Consider the following 20,912-nt stretch of genomic DNA (forward strand, 5'->3'; position numbering starts at 1 on the left):
GAACAGGACAGGACAGGACTTTACAAAAGCCTGCAGCAAGGACGCGGTAAGGTTGTTGCGGCCACTCTTCGGAAAACACACACACACACACACACACAGGTGGCAAGGATTTTAATTAGAAAATTCCAGGAATACATTAAAATACGCCAAGTGGCTGTGCAAGAAGTGAGCAGCAGTTGTTGGCCGGATTTGTGTGCGCAGCGCATTTAACACCGACCTTTTTTTTCCAAGCCTTTTTTGTTGATATTTTGTTTGGCTTTCGCATTGCAATTAGCGTGCAACTGTTGTGGATTTGGCACTCTGCAATTAGCCTGCTTAACTTGGCTGAGACAACAGGGCTAATTGGTCGAAGCGAAAGGACAACTAAGCAGCGGATGATCTGAAAATGCTCCTTTTTTTTACGTTACCTTACTTCACTTACAGTCGATTGTCACCACCGGCGGTAATTTAAACATAACCTGTCCGCCAAACGCCACTGACCCAGTTATCCGTCGCCTGGCATTTGCATTTGCATGTGTGAAGGACGCGGATAACCGGGCGCGTTGATTCACTCATTAAAATAACAACAGCTGACATTTAAATAAGGTTACCGACAAGAAGTGGGCAGCTGGGGCCCAAAAGCTGATGAGGGTTTCGGAAAAATCAGAAAAGGTTGTGGCGAGAAAGTGCCAGTGGGGGAAAGCGAATGGAGAGGATAACTTTTGCTGACAACCGGTGGCGTATAAGCAACGCAGGTCGCTTGGGGGGATTGAAGTTTTTGACGAGAGTTCCATTGGCTTGAGAAGCAACATTGGGAATGTTGCAAATGGCACATGTCATTGTTAAGCGAATAAAATATTGCTTATAAGGGCAATTAGAATGGTAAAGAAAAAAAGAACATGTTAACAAAACTTTAAGATGGCAGATAATTATATGGAGTTTTATTTGGTTGAAAAATCTCATATTGTTTCAAAATACTTGAGCAGTTTTAACGATTTTTTCTACGATTTCTCCTAAAAATAATTAACATTTTGTAAGCCATTTGAACAATTAAATTTTATCAATTTAAAAATAAAATGTGCACTTGTAATAAATATTTTTGAGAAACTAAATGATATATTACAAAACATTATTAAATAATTAATGTATAAAGTTTTTGTAGCAAAAGAAGTTGAGGATATGATGTTATATTGTTTGTTTTTATTTTTTTAAATGTTTCCCCTGATTAAAGGTTTAATTTACACTTTTAAGCTGATTTGACCACCAAAAATGGACTGTAAAAATTGCATTTCAATAATTTCCGCTCAATCCTCTTAGTAGTTGAGGTGTGGCAACTCCTAGTGAGCTCTTTTCAGGGAAAGGGAATATAACAATAAACTTTAATTACCTCCTCGTGATGATACCAAAAGATGTAGGCCGGCGGTTCGGGGCTGAACTTTACAGTGCAAGTGAGATTTATGGTGCTGCCTTTATCAACGTGAAGGTCAGGACCTCCCAGGATGGTGGCCGTTGGCACTGGAGACACCGAAAAAGATAGAGAAAGGCGAGGAAAAGTGAGTGCATGAGAAAAAAAGAGGACGAAGAATGGGCGCTGTTTGCTGGCTGACACTGTAGAATAATAAAGTACGAGATAAAATGGAATTATTGTCGTATAAAAACCAAGTTCCATCGACATCGCCTTGCCTTGGCCGTGCGTGTTGCTCACTCGTTTGCTGTATGTAATTTATTTGCTCAACAACTTCGTTTTTCTCTTTTTTTTTTTGTCATCAGCCGCTCACCGAGTGCCCTTTGTTATTTGCGACGGCAAATGGTGGATTTTTTATGAATCCCAGCTCTGGAAACCGAATCGGCATCGGCATCGCAATGCCGATCCGCAGACACCTTCAACTCACCGACAACATTCAGCCGGACGAAATAGCTGCGCACCGGCTGCGTCGATATCTGACACTCGTACATGCCGGCGTCCCGTTTCTGGGCCCACTTTATCTGCAGGGTCCAGTCCTCCGTGTCCTGGTGGTGGGTCGCCTGGAACCGCTGGTCGGAGGTGTAGGTGTACGAGCCCACCGTCAGTATGTGGATGTCGCGGTGCCGGATCCAGGACACCTGCAAAATTACAAAACAATGCCGAACATTTGTACTCTTGCAAGGACCAAATCAAAGGGAGTGCTCTCGTGCGACCCATCAATTGGCAATCCATTTAATGGAAAGCCCATACTGTTTGTGGGGAAGTTCAATGCCAAAAATTTCTGTTGTTAATTTTATATATTTATAATTAATTCTTTTTTTAACCAATTACCGAAATGGCTTTATTTGCGGCCTTTTTTTTATTAAATAAATTATTTATCAAAATTCTCTTACATAATCAACCAGAATATTTTGAAGTTACTTACACTTTGAACCAAAATTGCATAGGGCATAACAAAAAATTCAAATAATGGTTTGATATTTCCGCTTTATTCTTTTATAGTTTAACTATCACTGTTGTCATGCAACTAAAATAGTTTAAAATGTACAATTTTGACATATATTTACAATTGCAATAAAATATGTTTAAAACATGTAAAATATGCCTTTAATACAAATGTATTCTGCAGAAATGAATAAAACTTTCGGGCATTCAGGCTTAAACGATTCAAGTTTAATTCAATTAGGCGAGTTGCACACAAAACGATAACATAATTTTGAAACCCGTAAAATCGCGCCGATTGTCTGCTCCCTGAGCAGCCGGCTGCCCCATTAAAAATGCAGCAATTGAAAACGAATTGCCGACGCAGTGCCATCAAAATCGAATAAAACGCACAGCTAGAAGGAGATGCTTAAGATGCTAAAGGGTGGTTGTTATAAAAGTTTAGCATCTTTTTTTTAGCTGGGCGTACGTGACGTATGAGCAACGTGTGAGTTTTTGGTCGAGAAAATATAGAGGGAGGAAATCCGGGCTTGACTTCGCCGAATCTCAGCGGAATCACTAGTGACGGTGGATCCACTGCAGATGGTCTTGCTCGAGCTGTTTTGGCTTTGCTTAATTATCAAAAACTTTTTAAGTAGTTTTGCGGTGCACAGAGAGATAAGTTTGTAAGCCGGCACAGGCGGCTTACGTAAACTTATTAAGTCAAATGTAAATGCAAAATTATCGCACTTGACAGCCAGCCGAGTGCTACCCTCATGCATCGCCACACGTATGGCGGTAATCTCTCTCTGTGAAAGAAAGTGCCTTCCAAAACGAAGCGTGCGTGCGTTTAATTATACGCAATGTTGTTGCATACTTTCGAGGGCCGCCTTCAACAATGGCATTTCCATAGAGTTTTCCGGTATGGATGGTATGGGACTATCTGTGATGGGTTCGCTTTTGGGTTTTGGTGGCTCTGTGCAAAGTGCACTGAGAGTGCATAAAAGTGAGAAAAACATGGCGCTCACACTTTTGACAACTCCCGCACACTCGCAACGACAACGCCGCCATTAAACAAACATTTTACGCAACAAATTAAAGCGTAATTAACAAGTGCACGCTGTGCTGCATGCGGTTCTGTAATGGAGCCACGCCCCCTGCCCCCAAAACACTCCTCACCAAAAAAGGGGGCGGGTTTCATATTAGCAGCAACGCCACTGCAATATGAACAGCAAATGCAGAGGCAGAAAATAGTATCACAAATCAATATCAAAAGTGTCCATAAACATGCATTTTTATGCCAAAAGGGCATCTAGAACAAATAATATATAAGAACCTGTTAATTTAAAACTGTTGCTTTCATTTACGGTCTTAATAAAACTTATGGTTTTGATTATTAAAAGTATTAATATCTTTGCAAATTATAGGTTTTCGTCAAAAAAAAAAAAATTTTAATTTATCTAACACAGATTTAGTTTCATTAAAATAATAGTTTTATGAGTAAGAGACATTAGAATTTAAATTATAAGAAGAAGTTAAAGAAGTTAAATAAATAGTGACAAGAGAATTTAAATTATAAGAATTTATTTATTTAACTTTATTGATTACAACAAATGAGTATCAACTGTTTCAGTAGAAAAACATTTATTAAAGAACATTTTCCCTTATATTTCTAAAGGGTAATAAAATAAAAATGATGATGTTTTTTTAAATATTTTATACGATTAAGCCATAGCTTGTCAAAATTAAAAAATTGTATTATCTAATTTGCTAGCCTTTTTTTCTGTGTACGACATACAGAACAGCAACAACAGCTCGACATTCCGCTTCAAGTTGCAACTCAGGGTGGAGTAGGGTGGGTTAGGGTGGTGCTGGATGGTGAAAGGTGGTGTTGGATGGTGCAAAGTGCTGCTGGGTGCTGGGTGGTGCTCTGTGGCGGCAGGGCAACTTTTGGCTCCGTGCAACTCGGACTGTGAGCCAAGTGCTGTTGACGCGTGCGGCGAGAGCAATTTCATGAAATTGTTTAAATAATTTTGCGCTCAAATGCATTTGAGAGTGCTGGAGCGGTGCGGGGAAGTGGGCGTGGCAGGGCCAGGACTCAAAAAGGAGCGCCCACTTGAGGTTGAACAGTTGATGTATGTGTTAGCCGACATGGGTGAGTTTTCTGGGACTGCCACTCGTTCTCTTTTGTTTGGCAAGAAATTAAAAGTTGCGCCTGCTAACGGCATCCTGCAACGCCATCCGCATCCGCATTCACATCCGCATCTCCATTTCACTGGCTGCCAGCGGGATCCACTTCCTGGTGGCGCATTTGTGTCAAGTGCTCGCGAGCGTGTTGAAAGTTTGTTGGTTTTCGGCATGGCATTTTCCCTTCGGCCAAAAGGAAAATGAGAATTGGCGGGCATATCTATATGCAAATTTTTGGAGGAAAATAAAGCATCCCCTGGGGTAGGACGTGCGTTTCACTCGTTAATCGCCTGCCACTCAAGTTTGCCTAATTATTCATAAACCTATTTGTCTGTCGTATTAAAAAAGAAGTCACCTTTGACATTTATATGCAATTCAGTAAACACATTTTAAAGGAAGCCAACTCCCAGCAGGTCCGTAATTAAATGCTACAAAACGCTTACAAAACACATGAATATATCTGGCAATTTTTTGGCCGTCTGCTTGTGACAGCAGGAAGGACTGAAGATTAAGCTGCAGGAGCAGCAGGTTGCCTGCGGCCGACCTTTGTCTTGTGACCCCGCCAAAAAACGGGGAAGGGAGCAATTAAAGCAGATAAACAAAGGAAACAATTGCAAAACAAAAACAGAGAAAAAAGGAGGCAAAAAATGAAATTGTTAAATTTGCAGAAGACAACGGAAAACAACTTAGAGCCAACTTGAAAGTCGCCTTACCGCCAAAAACAAACAAAAGGGCGGGCCGAGAGGTAAAGGAACTAATTAAAAATTTCGCCGTCATGCTAGGGGAATTACGTTTTGGTCTACGTTTCGGCGACCAGGTTAGGAAATCAGCCAAGAAATCAACGCAAGAGGCGGCCACAAAAAATATAAATTATTCCGCGCATGGAGAATAAACGAAAGTTGGCGCAAACTTTAATGTCGTCACGCACGACAACAAACTTTTCGACACGAGTACGCTGTTAGCCCCGAAAACCCCGTACTCAAACAGTTATTCTTAGCTATACACTTTAAACAACACAAAAACTCAGCAAGTGGGATAAAATTTGAACATGAGTAAAAAACACACAAATCTAAAATACAAGTAATTCTACTTATATACGTTTTTAAAATTTAATAATACTAATACAATTTTATTTAGTTTTTGAACTAAGAATGCAAAATATTAAACCCACAAATACTATAGTTTAAATTACTCATATATCTTTATAAAATTGGATTACTTCACAATAAACATACCTAAACAAGAGTGTTTTAAAGCTATTTAAAAATTGAAACTATTTTAAACTCAAAGCTTTTTTTCACTTTTTGGCACTAATCTTTTTGCCAAAGTGCACCATCTTTGAGCCGAAACTCACCGTTTTGTTGGCCAAATTGCGCACACGGCAGCTGAGATAGGCGGACTTGCCCATGAGGGCGGTGACATTGCGCGGCGTCGAGGGATCGAAGTACGGCTCCATCCATTTGGGATGCGTGTAGGCGGCGGTGGGTCCGGTGGGCAGGAGCAGGGCGGACTGGCCGGGAGTCGGAGTGGTTGTCAGCAGGTCGTCCACGTCCAGCGAATTGTAGCCCTCGATGGGTCCCTGCACACCGCCGTTAGTTATGTCTGAAAAAAAAGGGGGAAAAACAGCGGTGAGAAGTGAATATCGGTGTAAAAAAGTCAAAATCTGCAAATAGACACAAACGCACAGGCACCTAAGCGCCCATGCCACATGTATGTGTATGCAAATGTGAACCTTTTATCTTTGTGCGGTTCACCACGAAAATATTAGAAACCCAAGGTGCAGCTGACTGCAAGAAATGTGCAGCCCCAGCACACAGAATGACATTTACATTCATTCAGTCACTCGGGTCCTCCCCAAAAACCCTTACATGCTGAGTAACACTCTTCGAATGAAGTTGTCATGGGGTTACGGGAAAAAGGGTCAGGGGTCACGGCTTGGGGGATTCGGGTTCGAGCAACGCCCAAACATGCAACTTTGCTCATTAAAAGTGCTCTGTTGCTGAGCTCTGTGGTCGAAAGGTGAGTCCAAGTGGCCACGGCCAATGGTATTAGGCCTGTGAGCCTTTACTCTTAATTTGAATGCTGGAGCTTGGGCAAATGCATTTTGAAATCCCCAGACAGCGTCAAAAATGTAGTCCAACATACTGTGGAAAACGAATTAGCTTTAGAAAATGTTTAGTAACTTTATACTTTAAATATTTAAGTATGTATTTGTATTTTGAGTATTCTATCATTTCTATTAGTTTTCTATTATTTATTTAAATTTATTGGGAGTATCATAGATTCAAAATAAACTAAAATTTGAGTTAATTATATGTCACCGATGGTTGAGTAATATATATATTTTATTTTTTTTTTTTAATTTGGGTTCACCAGAGAGTTCTATAACTTTTTTATAAAAACAATTGTTTTTAAAAAGTGTTACAAGTTAATACCGTTTGTTGAACGGACAAAAATTTGAGAAAAACATCTGGTATTTTTATTAATTTTAGTTTACACTTTGGCTGATTTGTATATTGTATTTTATTTAATCAGAAAAGACAATTCGAAAAAAATTTCATTATACATTTTAAAAAATGTTATCCCAAAAGTCAATTTTTATTACAAGTAAATTTTATAGAGCAACAAAAAATGATTGTGCAAAAGAATATAACCAAATCCGTGCAGTCCCCGACATGTTACGAATTTCAACCTACTTAACTACTTTCTGTTTGTTTTTATTATCAAGATATATGCAATATTGATAATCCCATCAATAATAAAAATATATATTTTTGTGTATTTTGTTGCCAAAACTGGAAGCACTGTGCGCTGCAACCGTTGTCAGTGGTTACTGCTCTTCATTTCGAGCTGTGGAAAAGGGCTGGGGGCAAGAAGAAAGGAGAAAGGAGAAAAGGGCAACCTTCAAGCGAGTGAAGTGTTTGCGGTTGGCAAGTACAAGTGCACACACACCAACACACACATATTGCAATGTTGCAAGCGGAATTGTGTCACTGCTCACACATACGAGCATGAACACACACACTGATGGCAACCACAAGTCTCCTTTTCTTTTTTTGCGGCCAACCCTTTTCACTGTCGGGCTCATGGTTATGCAAAATATTTGCACTCAAATCATATTTCAAGGATTAAAACTTGCATTCTTTCGAAAACTGTTTTTCCACATGCACGCGCCCAACGCACACACAAATAAACACACAGAAAATATTTTTCTACAAAAGCAACTCTTGATTTGGATAACAAATAATTTTTTAAAGAAACGTTTTGACGTGAAAATCTCTTTAAATACTTAAATGTTTATGAAAATAGTTTATGATAAGTTAAACAAAAAAAATTATGATATGAGCATTTTTATTTGCTTCTAAATGAATTTACTTTCTTGTTATTATTATTATTATTATTATTATTTCGATTCAAATTGAATATTTGGCCATATTTACTTTGGTTAAAAAATGTTTCATTCCGTCCCTCTTTTTGTAAAAGAACTACCAGTCTCCCAGTGTTCATAAACGTACAAATGCTTACCCACAACATCAGCTTCATTAAACAAAAGGCAGCTGAGAAAATCTACCCCCCCACCGCGCTTTTCCAAGCAAAAAGGGGGCGTGGCAAGCTCAATATGCTTAATGTGAATGAATTTGAGTGAATGTGACATTTAATTCAAGCTGCTCCCCTGCAATTGGCGTCTGCTGCACCACAGTCACCACTTATCCAGCTGGCAAATGCTCCTCCTGTCTGTAGGTCTGTCTGGTTGCATCCTGGCATCCAGAATCCTGCATCCTTTGACTTGCTGAACATGTACATTTGAAGCCGTTTAGCTTAGTGGTCTATTAACTGCACTCATTTTAATTTTGCTCTTAGTTCCAGAATGCAGCTTTAAGACAATCAATTTGCGGTACTCCCGTAATAAAATATCCCGTATTTAAGGACAATCGAGTGAGTTCCTAAGATCCTTGAGGATACGAAAACAATAGCTTAGACTGCCTTGTGGCAGGCTTATGCAATTATAATCAGAATTTCCTCTGTAAACTTGTTTATTGTTTGAAGCAATTAAATGTTAATTTATTGTAGTTTCAATTATTACATTTTCAGTTGAATTTAAGTTTTGGATTATACACGCTAGATAATTTTCAATTTGAGACATCATTACAAGCTTGTTGATTATTTGAAACCATTTAACTTTCACATGAATGTTGTTTCTGGATAACACATTTTTTTTAATCGCCAGAGTTATTTCAAAAGATGTGTTTTTAATAATAGAAAATTCTTTTTATTGATTGAAAAACTATTTATTTCGTAAACTTTCAAAATCGTAAATCTTAATAAGAATTTGAATAACACCAATTAATACCATCATTTTGCAAAAAGTTAATACTATCAATTTCATCTGATTTAAGATTCGTAACCTGGGCAAGCTTTAAGAACCGGTAAATTGGAATTCAATTGCCACCGCTGAATTCTCCTCATTTAAGGGCGATGGGAAAGCGGCATGTGTGCATGTTGGGTGCGGGAGTGGTGCGAGTTTTCCCACTTTTTCTCCCCATGTGCGTGTAACTGGGGTTGGATTAATCATTACGCGGGCTAGGCCGTTCCACCATTTCACCAGTCGACCTACCACCTACCACCTACCACCCACCACCTCCCAACACCCATCATCCACTTCCCAACCCACCCACTTCACCCACTCTCACAATGACTTTGCATATTTGCCCTTAATTTTCGACAACGTTGACGAGCCGCGTGGAGCAATTAAGAAAACTTTTGCAATTTTCACGCTTTTGTTTCGGCATTTTTTTTTTTTTTTTTTGCCCCCTTTTCACTTCTTGGCAGAGGCACGAGGAATATGGAAAAAGGGCCGCGGGTCCTGAATGTCGAAATGTTCAAATGATGCGTAATGTGCAACACTTTGAACCGCTGCCTCAATGAATTTAGCTGATAAAATCCCTCTGCCATCCCCATCCATAATTGCCTGCTCATGTTGGGGTTTTAATTTAGGAAGAAGGGCATCCCGACGCACTTAATTGTGTTTAATGGCATTGAATTTCATAGTAAATATCGTTTCATTTCGTTGCCTTCGCGGTAATTAAAAATCAACATTGGCTGGGAATCGAGTTACACGGAATCCTCCTTTTCTGTTTGAGTCCACACTTCTTGGCATTTCCAATTCTTATTGTACCTGGTGATGGTAGTAGGTTCTCGGGTATATATTTTTTAATGATTTTAATGTTACATTATTTTTAAAAATATAAACTTACTTAATAATAATGAAATGTAAATGAATTATAAATAATGTAATTATCAACATATTTAATTGATGTTACACCTTTCAGGTTAAGTCAGTACCGAAAAATATTTAATTCAAAGTGAAAATATTTGGATTTAACAGGATAGTTCTCTTTTTGTATCAGCGTTTTTGCAAACTGTCTCAGAGAAGAATATGTAGTAAAAAAGTACTATTTAGTATTTTTAAATATTTTGATAGATGGACAAACGATAGACATTTCAAATTTGCTTAAGGGCTTATATCATATATTATAACTTTATTTATCCATTAGCTATCAATAAAGAGGACACACAATATCAAACTAGAATTCAGCAGATTAGATTTGATATAAAACCCTAAAATCCAAACTCGCAGTTTCGGAATTGTATTTGGTGATTTTGATATTATGATACGTGGGAAAGGGATTGTTATTTATTTTTTTGAGAATGATTATTAGGTATCCCCAAGTCGAGGCCCACTTCCAAGGCCTTGTTCCTCGTCTTTCCGTCTATTAACTGCTTTATCGCACCACTCATTTGAGATGACGAGGGCAATTGGACGGGACTTGAACACGGCTTCTTGAGTAATGATGCCTTTTGACATTGTCTAAGCGGTTTAATGCGTGGAATCGTGAGTTGGCTGGAAATCAAATGGGCATTGAGATGTTTGGCCCTCGAATATGTACGCGGCCAGCACTCAGCCAATCAGTAGCTCAACCCTGAACCGACGAACCACCGAGGAACCACTCCCCGCAGCATCCAGTCACTCATTTATTTATGTTGAGCACGGTGCATTGGGAGGCTTTTGTGGCCGCCTTCGCTCGCTGCTCCCTTTGGCCATCATCGCCTGCGGCTGGGATGTCTTAATTAAGCTTAAATGATGCTGCAAAATTTATTTCATCTCGCACCATGAGCAATATCGCCAACTGGGGTATATGCTGGAGCATCTTCTACATACGCCCGCCATGCATATAAATTATCCACGCAAATTACAAGGCTCGAAAATTGAAATTGTGTATGTGGATGGGCGGTGGGCGGTGTGAGGAATACTGTGGGCGTGGCATCCCCTTGAAAAGGCTGTCATATTTGGGCAGCTTTTTTGCTTCACACATAATAATTTTTAATGCTGTTCATTAATTATCGTCAATCGAGAGCCGCTTAATTGCTCGCATGATTACCCCTGAGAAAGTGAAGGAAAAATGGAGCCAACAAATTGGAAACACAATGAAAGGATGCTCCACGACTTTCCACCAGAGTTCATCATATTCTCCGGAAGAGTTGACCTCACAAATCGGATATAACGAGTACATAAATTGCTTGTCATAGTGGAACTTTTTTTTTCAAGAATTGTCAAATATTTCCAACTTCATAATATTGTTTGTTCATAAGATATAACAGTAATACATTAAATTTAATTCTCATGCATTGTTTATAATTCTCAATAAGCACAGAACACGTAATTTCCCAGATATATTTTCGTATTGGGATACACTTCGTAAAGAAACAAATTTATAGGTCACAAATAAAAGTTTCCCATCTTAAATGAAAATTGTTTCTTAAAAAAATAGACGCTATCGCCAAACCAAACTTTTTCACATGGCCCGCCAAAGTAGGCTATGAAAAATAAATCTGCCCACTCTGAAAAGGAAATAGTTTGTGTATGAGGAATTTGTTGGTTCCACTTAATTTGTTTTGGGATACCGCCGTACACACACTCGCTCATACACACCACACACACACACACTGGGCTATAATCAAGACACATTTCCCGGCTGTCTGAGGCAATTTAAGGGCTTAGCATCCTGTTTGCTGCCTTTGTCTCTTGTTATCTTCAACCTTGATTGACAACATTTTTGTGCAGCGTCCTGGTCGTTGTTGTTGCTCCGGCTTGTTTGTCTTTGCATAGCCACTTCGTATGACAAAACATGCGATACGACACGACAACAAGAACAGGCCACAACTTACACAGGAGCAGCGTATACATATATACACACTTGGCTTAGAGACAAGCATAATTCTTGTTATGAAATATTCGTAAAATTCATACAAAGTACAAGCAAATGGCATGTGGGAAAGTTAAAAGAAGTGTGTATGTGTGTGTGTGTGTGTGTAAGTGTGTGTTTATATGGCTGGCTATGTATGCTTTTCAGGCATTGAAGGCCGAAAGCATAAAGTGAAGTTTATACAAGAAGTTGCGTCTGCTTCTGGTGGTCCTGAAACTCCTGGAAGTCCTTGCTTTGGTGCCGGTTCTGGTTCTGGCATGGCTTATCACCTCTGGCACGGGTTGAAGCTTATAATGAAGCATTGTTTGCTGCTCAAAGTTTGGCCAGAATGGAAAACAACAACAACAACAAAAATCAGCTGCAGCTTCAACAATAAGACTAGCCTAAGGGAAAATGGAGCGAAGGAAGGCAAAAACGGGTTCTTCAAGCAGATATTAAAACAATATTTGCCGTGAATCAAGTTGGTCTAATAAATTCATGCAGCTGTATTATCCAGAAAGCAAAGGACATTATCACAATATTTGGCAAGAACACTGAGACAAATACCAACTAAATAAAAACTTCATCTTACAAAAACAAAAATACAAAATTTTTGGAGAAAATATTATATGTAAACATTTTATTCGTTATAACAATATTTTTGATGTCTTTTTTTTAGCAGATTTGAGAAATCAAATGTAATTTGCTTAAACGGTATAAATTCTTTTCAAAATTGCTAATATAACTTTTTTGTAAGTTTAATATGACTGCATAAAGGTCGCTGAAGATGTATTTCAAGGTACTCATTAGACTTTTACTGTTTCAAGTAATTAAGTTTACAAATGGTTTTGTTTTGTTATTAATGATATGTTAGTACCTTTTTTATTTTAAGAAGCTTTAATGATACCATACAATACACATTAGGTTTTTTAATAGTGCAACGTCCCTTTCTTAGATTTTTTTAGGATATTTAGGACTACTTCTTGAATCTAGTGATCAATATCGTTATTAATTATTAATAATTATTGCTACTCCCATTTTTTGCTGTGCAACATTTGCACTATAATTTAATTCATGGAACTTTTTTGGACCTGGTTAGCAACTGGCTAAGTTTATGGCCAGAAATTTGCCTGCTGAGTCCTTGATTAGAGCTGCCTTAATGCCGTTCGTCTATTATTGTTTGGCATTTTGCAATAGTCTGGATTTTATTAATGATCACCATGGATTTTCCAATCAGAATGTGTAATGCCTTTGCGCCCTAATGGGGGTCACCCAACGGACCACGCCCTTTGGTCCCTTTTTCCACCGCCATGGGTGTGTGAAAGAAATCTATTCAATGACTTGGAAAAGGGTCGACCATGGCCTTGGGCCCGTCCAAGAACCCAAAAAGGCCTGACTGACAGTCACAATGTCACTTGGCCAATGGATTGCCTCGATTGAAGGCCAGAACTGTTGTAGAATTTTAATTGCGTGTGTTAATTTTTGGGTTCCTCCATTCAATTTAAATTTATGGTACACACCCGAACCCATAAATTCAAGTGAGTCAGCCGGGGCAATTTAAAGGCACAATTTATTATCATGGCCGGGTTTCTGGGGAAATTGTATCTTACGCCGGAGTGGAATGGATTGGATCCTTTAACGATTGCCCAGGTGTTCTGTGGTTCCTGCATTATGCATTGCAACTTAATCAATCAGCAGCTGGGTATCTTGATAAATGTCGGTTAAGCGATTCGGGTTTTTCGCTCTCGCCAAACCGGAAACCACAATGTAGACATTTTAATTGAAGCCAGGCAAGTGACATGTAACAACATGTCGGGGTGGAGACAACAAAATGTGGGGTGGATTGCATATTTACAATTGGCGGCGAACCGCAAAAGGCAACTCGATTGCATTTTCCGAGCCGGCTGCTCCAATAAAATATTAAATTCAAATGAAAACACAATAGATTTGCTCAGCTCTAGGATTGTTGTTTCTTTTATCGTTTCATCCATTGAAATATTTAGCAGCACAGTGGGGCTCTCTAGATTTTTCCCCCGAAAATCAAGGACCCAAGACTCGACTAAAGCTCATCCTTCTTGTTTTATACACTTTTCATCCCATTTAATGCCACTGTAAACTGCAACATCTGCTGCTGATGGTGCTGCTACTGCTGGAAAACCGCATGGCAAAGTGCAAACAAACATATAATAAATCATTTTTAAATAATTCACAATCTGGTCAAATGGCAGGCCAGCAAACACGAGTGTGTGTATCACTGTGCAACTAAAGTCGAGCCCCATAGCCCCGTATTTCAGAGGGTGTAAAAAATGTAAAAAGGAAAAAAAGAATGGCTAAAATGTCGCTTTTCTGGTCTTTCGGCTCAGCACAGCTTCACTTTAGACTATCACGAATTCGATGGCAGATCCGCAAAACGTGCTGCCCTCGCTGAAGAGGATTGGAGCTTTAGGAACTGGCCCACTCGGATTTTTTTTTTCCCCGGCCAGCCATTCCCCATATGCATGTGGCTTAGAGGAGTCGAAAAAGAGGGGTAAACCAAGTTCAACTTGTTTGCCGTACGCGTTTTGCCTGCAAGTTCCATTCGCAGCTTCGAGTTTGATGGAGTGCCCCTTCGGTTGATGGCCGCATTTGGAATTGAGTTAAAACGTAGCAAATGACTTAAAAGTGCCAACTATGGCATGCTTAGCCATGTCTCTTTCGCTTTTGGCCCTTCTATCTGTCCGTCAGACCATCTTCATCATGCACACACGTCAGCCAGTGCTGCTAAACTGGTATCAAGGAAAACTAGCTAACAGTTGCGGTAGTTAACTAATGTTTTATTAAACTTTATGAGCTAAAAACTATCACTTTAATTTTTACATACTTAAATGTTGATATTGATTTTATAAGCTGTTAATCTCTATCGTGAAATTTGTAGAGTCATTGAAGAAAAATACTTTTTTTCTTTAAATATTCATTAAATTATAATCTATCAGAAGTTATTAAGAAATAAAGTTAAATAATGATAAATATTTAAATAAACCTTTGAGTGCAGGCTTTACCTAAATGATTGTTTTAAGTTAACAATTTGATAAATGATAGAAAATATTCCAGTTAGCAGCACTGATGACGTTCAATCAGGACGAAGCGAAGGAGGATGTGTCGGGATCTGTGCAGTGACAGTTATTCACTTACATAGTGGCACTTAGTTATAGACCGATGTGGAAGAGGAGGAACGTGCACAATCATTGCGTCAGTCACGTTTTGAATTGAAGAAATTCATCAGACAATTTCGACTGCGACACAGAGAGTCATTCCTTCAGCTTCAGCTTCAGACTCCAGCTCATCCTTCGTCCCTTTGGGTTATACCCAGCTTAAGTTCGTTGCCGGCAATTTGTATTCCGTTCAGTGGGTTTTACCTCAAAGAAATATTCAAACAAAAAAACTGGGCACAAATTGATTGAATTAAATTGGGATTTTTATGCGTGCATGATTGCATTGATGAGCGGTATTCACGCTTTTTATCTACAGTTTCACTCAACTCTTTACTATATTGCTTATTGCTTGAAACTCTCAACTGTATAGTTGATGATGCCACATTTATGTGCTTTTTGTTTATTGCTTGAAATGCATTGAAATGACAGCATTTAACCATTTTATGGCTTTTTCTTCTGCGCGAATGATTTGTACATGCTCGCAGCAAATTGAATAGTTTAAATAATTTATGGTTGCCTTTATTCTTTTTTATAACCAACGATTATGTGGGAATATAACCATAACAATGTTGCAAAATAATGATTACAGATGAATGTTAAATAGTATATTTTTGGCTACATCTATGCTTATGAAATTCAACTAAGTTTATGTATAAAACTAATGGCATAGCTTTGCAGCGCCTCCAAAATTCTATTTTTATTTTCAAGCTTAAAACGAACCAGACATCTAAAAGTCATCCATTAAGAGTTCGTGCACCCTTTTTAAAATCCCTCTGTTAATTTTACACTTGGTTAAACTCAACCGCTCAGGTGTGCGGTAAGCTAATCTCAAAGCCTTTAGCCCGAAAACGTGCTCCAACCTTCTACCAACTAGACAATATTTTTTCAACAGCCGATAAGTCAGCTCTGAAAAAACACGGACCTTTCTGATAATATTTAAGCAGTAATTCAATTGACGTCATGTGCACCAGACTCCCACGGGTCCCCGGCCGAACTTAAAGTGACTGGGAAACAAAGAAAATAAAAGTCCACAATGCAGTGGTAATTTTCAGTGGGAGTCGATTCTTACGCTGAGGAAAAAAATAAATGTTAATTCCATAATTAGAAGTTAAGTTAATGATATATGCTTTAACATATTTTAGTTTGAAAGGTTAGTTTCAAAGTGACTTATTTTATATATCCATTAAGATTTAAATATGGCTTAAATTAAGAATATTTATAAGCTACTGTTTTAGTCGCATGTCGATTGTTATTTTTTTGAATATTTGGACGACAAATTAAAACAACTAATTTTAGATGATAGTTTGCCGTATTCAAAAGAATACCATTCAAATAAAAAGTATTCGGTTATAAAAGTATTCAACTTAGTACTGGGGTTTCCCAAAAATCTTGTAATGGTGTCTTAAAGTATGTTAAACTTTAAACCTTACTCATTTTGAAACTATTTTAAATTTCTTTATTTCTTTATAGGCATTAGTTTTTCCTGTGTCACTCTTGATAAATCATTTCTCTTTATTAATTGAAATTAGACGCAAAGTATACGATTTTATGTAAATTTAACAATTATATTATTAAAGAAAATTAATTAAATATGGTGAGTTTCTCAGTTTTTCAATCTCAAATTTAAGGCCATAATTTGTATGGTATTTATTTTCTCCGTGCACTTGTCCCACCAAACCAGATAGCAGAATGGGTCCGTCGTCGATGAAGGACAGCAGCTGCCAGTGCCAGGCACGCGTTGCACCCGGAATCCGGGAGTAGTAATCGGGATTCAGGAGCGGAAATCGGGAACTGGGAGCTGGGAACCAGGAACAGCCAGCAGGTGTGTGCATTCCCAGAGAATGTTGCCTGCCCGGCCGAAATCACAACAGCAACACGACGAACATGAGTCGTATGCATAGCCGTAGCCGGAGTTTATTGGTGGGATTGTGTGGAGGGGGGCTCTCCTCCCGAAGGACTTGCCATTTAACTGGCTGACTGGCTGCCTGGGCGAACTGAGCCCCGCGAGACTCGGCGCACTGAATGAAATACATTTTTTGCCGCTTGGCTTTGCTTTGTTTTCACCTGACTTTCCCAGTTTTCTCCTTTTCCCAGCGCCACGTTGTGTTATAAATTTCAAAAGAACACACACGTGCTCGCGTACGAGCTTTCCTGTGTTTGCCTCTGTGCGAGATAGCAGGTCCTGCTGAATGCTGGTCCTTCTTTGCTCCTGCTCCTGCTCCTGCTCCTGCTCATACCGCTGCTGCTTTTCAACTACTCCCGAATCTGCGGCTGAAGCCCCCAGTTTCTCCTGGGGGCAACTCAAAATGGAAATGTTTGCCTTATTAGTACATTCAGCAGTAAAAATGTGTTAATCTATAAACGTGTACGCCTCGCAGCTCACTGCTCACATCTCGCCGCCCAAAAGTATATGCAGCAACATGCACAGTAAAAAATTACTTAGGCTAAACAAATTGGGGTATATTTTAATTAAATTTAGGAATACTTTATTTCAATCTAAGCTTAATCATCACGTTAAAGTTAAAGTGTGCCCTTATTCTGTTTCTTATTTTGCATAATAAAAGTATCTTTTATATCACGCAAATCAACAAACCAACACAAATATATATATTTTTTATTATTCAATAAAAGTTATTTCGTTACAAAAGTCAAATATAAAAACTCATATTTTTATTTATTAACTTAATTTTAGCTAGCATAACATTAAATATTGTGTTTTTATTCATATTTGATTTATAAACAAACGATTTGTTTAAAGTATAATCTTTCTTAATACCATTTATAGAACGAAAAAGTCTTTTTAACTCTGTTAACACTTCTTTAAATTCCAGAGACCAAAGACATTTTAAATTTCTAATCTAAACAACTTTAAGTCGCGTGATTTTATTCTTAACTGTTTTTTCTTTGATTATATTATTATTTTATTATGTTATTTTCTCACACTGTGGCACTATGTTATTTTGCATTGCCCCCGGGACTAGGCAGCCAGATTTCGGAACCGCTCGCAGTTCTTTAATGAATTTATCGCGTGTTGGGGCCACGTTCCACATACGCCCTGTGTGTCAGGCAGCCGTTAAGCATGCGCCAAGTACAAGGACATGCTGGCTGCTTGCTGCATGCTGCTTGCCTGCTTCATTAAAACTATGTGCTTTTAATGTTTACTGCCTGGGTAGACACGGAGATGTCTGGTGTGTTTTGGGACGGACAGGTGCCATGACCATGCCCGGAAATGTGGATGTGGCAGTGGACGATTATGATGTTGCCGCTGCCACTCTGGGCCTGCCATGTAAAACATTAAAGTTTGACAGCTTTTAATGGGACGAGAGATATAGAGGGGGGGAGTGAGTATAGCTGGGCACAGCTGGCGGAAATCTTTGGCGCTTCCTGCTGATGACGGCCCTTAATCGCTGCCTGCATAACTGATTACCGGGCGACCGACCAGATGCCCCGTGCAGCGTGTTGTCGCTTCATGCCGCTCGATTCGGCTCGAAAGGATATAAATCATCCTGCAACAAGGAATGCCACTTGGCGAGCAGCTAACGAGGGGCAGGTCCTGCCACTTTGGCAGGCGAATTATTGTTTTCCAATTAATAAATGTCAATTGCGCTCGAGGCGGCAAAAACAAGGCCAGCGTTCGAAAACACTTGCAACACAGTGAGTACATGCTATTACCAAACTCACGATAATTTATTGGGGAGATAATGAAAAAGCAGGCTATTAATATTAACTAAAATTTTTGCTACTTAAGTAACTTGTCTTTTAAAAAGGAATAAAATAAAACAAAAAAGAATCTGCTTTATGGTATATTTCTAGATTAAGTCTGTAAATATTCATTTTTTTAATATAAAAGGAAATTAGGTTTCAGTTTATTTATGTAATACATTAACAAAAATTTAATTAAGAAAATTGTTGACCCTTAACAATCTGGTAATTTGAAAATATGTGTGAAAAAACCGCATTTCAAATACGTAGGTTTCGAGTACTTGTAATAATAAATCCCGATAATGGCGACTAAGAACTGAAAAATGTGTAATTTTAAAGTGAAATACTTTTTATGTGCATAATTAATATTTATAGGCGAATTAATTGACCAGATGGCATCAACGGATTATTGATGGCCGATCATTTGTATGCCTCTGGCCATATAAATACATTTGCCGGGCACCACTTATTCATATTCCTCCGATCTTTTCTATATGCGAAGAGTAGGTATGAATTTACGACATAAACCAACTGTAACACAGTAACTGCAATATGTTTTGAACACTTGACCAAAACGAGAGCTGCTGCTGCCGCTGGTGCTGCTTCTGCTTCTGCTGGTGCTGTCATCTTAAATAAACGACATGGCTGCCAGGGGCTTAGCCCAGAGTTTTGCCATGCCACTTGCTGTCCCGCCCTCTTTTTGCCGCCCAACTTTCCCCCATGTAAAAAGTACACATACACATTTATGTGTCAAGCGGCGCCTTTCGCAATGAAGCATAATGGACGCCGTAATGGCCAAACGTGCGTGTGTGAGTGTGTGTGTATGTCAGAAGGGATGCTGCAGCATATGTAAATGCAATTTGTAACATTTTTGCTCAGTTTTATGAATTGACAATGATTTCATTTTCGGTTTGTTTGACAGCCAGCCTGTGTCGGCTGTGCGTGTGTAAACTTTCACGACACGATGACTGTGCCAAGAAATTGTGTGTAGTTTTATTTACTTTATGGCAGCTGGATGCAGGCCTCCTTTTCTCCCCAGCCATAATTGCATTCTCACATTTTTGCTTGGCTTTGATGACTGTTCGGATTCGGATTCGCATTCGCATACGTATTTCGTATTTCGTGTCCGTGTCCTTGCTGCGATTGCAATTGCACTTGTTGTAATTGCAATTTACGTTTGTAATTTTGGGGAGGGTAAACAGCACAAGCAGGAGAAACGCGGAGGCAGTACTTTTCTTCGTTTGGATTTGGATTTGGTTTACGTGCGGACGAAGCGAAAGCAGAGATCTCCTTGAACATTTCCGACTTAAATTATCACCGACTATGAGCCGGCAGCTGGAAATTTGCGAGAATTTGTGGTGTTGTGCAAACTTTTGTGCAAAAGGAGTGGGCGAAAAATACAAGGGGGAGTGGGGTAATCCAGCACGTACAATCCACAGCAGCTGCATCGGCGGGCCACATATATAAGGATTTGGTTTGGCTTCGTTCGCTCAGTTGTTCGTTGTTGTTGCTCTGGCTGTTCACTAGTTTTTTGGAGGCGCCTCTTCATGTTTCAAAGCACCATCCCCTCGGCAAATGTTATGCAATCACACTAATGCGCAACTTGTGGCCAACATGCACCAGGCAGCCAGGTAAAACTGACAGCGGACAACGACCTGGTTCACAGGCACCTTATAGCACGAGAGCATTTTATTAACGGCCGCCGCAGCAGCAACAGCTTGAAACGCCTGGCTAACCTCGATGACCGCTAACACGTCTGGACCACGCTGCGTATGCGCAACGCGGCACAGTTTAATATCCGCGAGCAAAATAATTAATGACTCGAAAGCATCGGCACTCCCAAAGGTACTGAAGATAAAAGCTTTCATCATTTATTAGTACACGGCAATGAACTCTCTGCCGGTGGTTAATAAAGTTTTTTCAATATAGTCAGAAATCAAGCCACATCATCTTAAATTTGTGTTAAGATGTAAAATATTTGCATATAATTCTGTATTTAGCAATGACCTTGAATGCGTTTCCAATAATACAACATTTTCGATCACGTTTGTTTCGTTTACTTTAAATTAGAAAAACAAAAATTTTTGTTGTTCCGAAAGTCAGTGGGATTAATTATAAAATCAAGGTTCATTTTTTTAGTGCATACTTTTGGAAACGTTTTAAACAAATTTCAAAACCCAACTGATATCTGTGGCACCCCCTTTTCTTTTCCATATACCCAAA

General features: G+C 39.0%; 1 protein-coding gene across 3 annotated transcripts in view; it reads right to left on the reverse strand.

Annotated features, from left to right (window-relative positions):
- The window catches only part of LOC128258802 (junctional adhesion molecule A), a 101,129-nt gene that overhangs the window by 30,152 nt on the left and 50,065 nt on the right, over nt 1–20,912 (reverse strand). For all 3 annotated transcript variants that reach the window (XM_052990694.1, XM_052990692.1, XM_052990693.1), the window contains exons 3-5: nt 5,907–6,154; nt 1,872–2,082; nt 1,367–1,494 (exon numbers count right to left, since the gene is read on the reverse strand). In XM_052990694.1, the coding sequence (XP_052846654.1) occupies nt 1,367–1,494; nt 1,872–2,082; nt 5,907–6,154 (587 nt within the window). The remainder of the gene's footprint in view (nt 1–1,366; nt 1,495–1,871; nt 2,083–5,906; nt 6,155–20,912) is intronic.

Source organism: Drosophila gunungcola (genome assembly GCF_025200985.1).
Source record: "Drosophila gunungcola strain Sukarami chromosome 3L unlocalized genomic scaffold, Dgunungcola_SK_2 000003F, whole genome shotgun sequence".
In the NCBI taxonomy this organism is placed as follows: Eukaryota; Metazoa; Arthropoda; class Insecta; order Diptera; family Drosophilidae; genus Drosophila; species Drosophila gunungcola.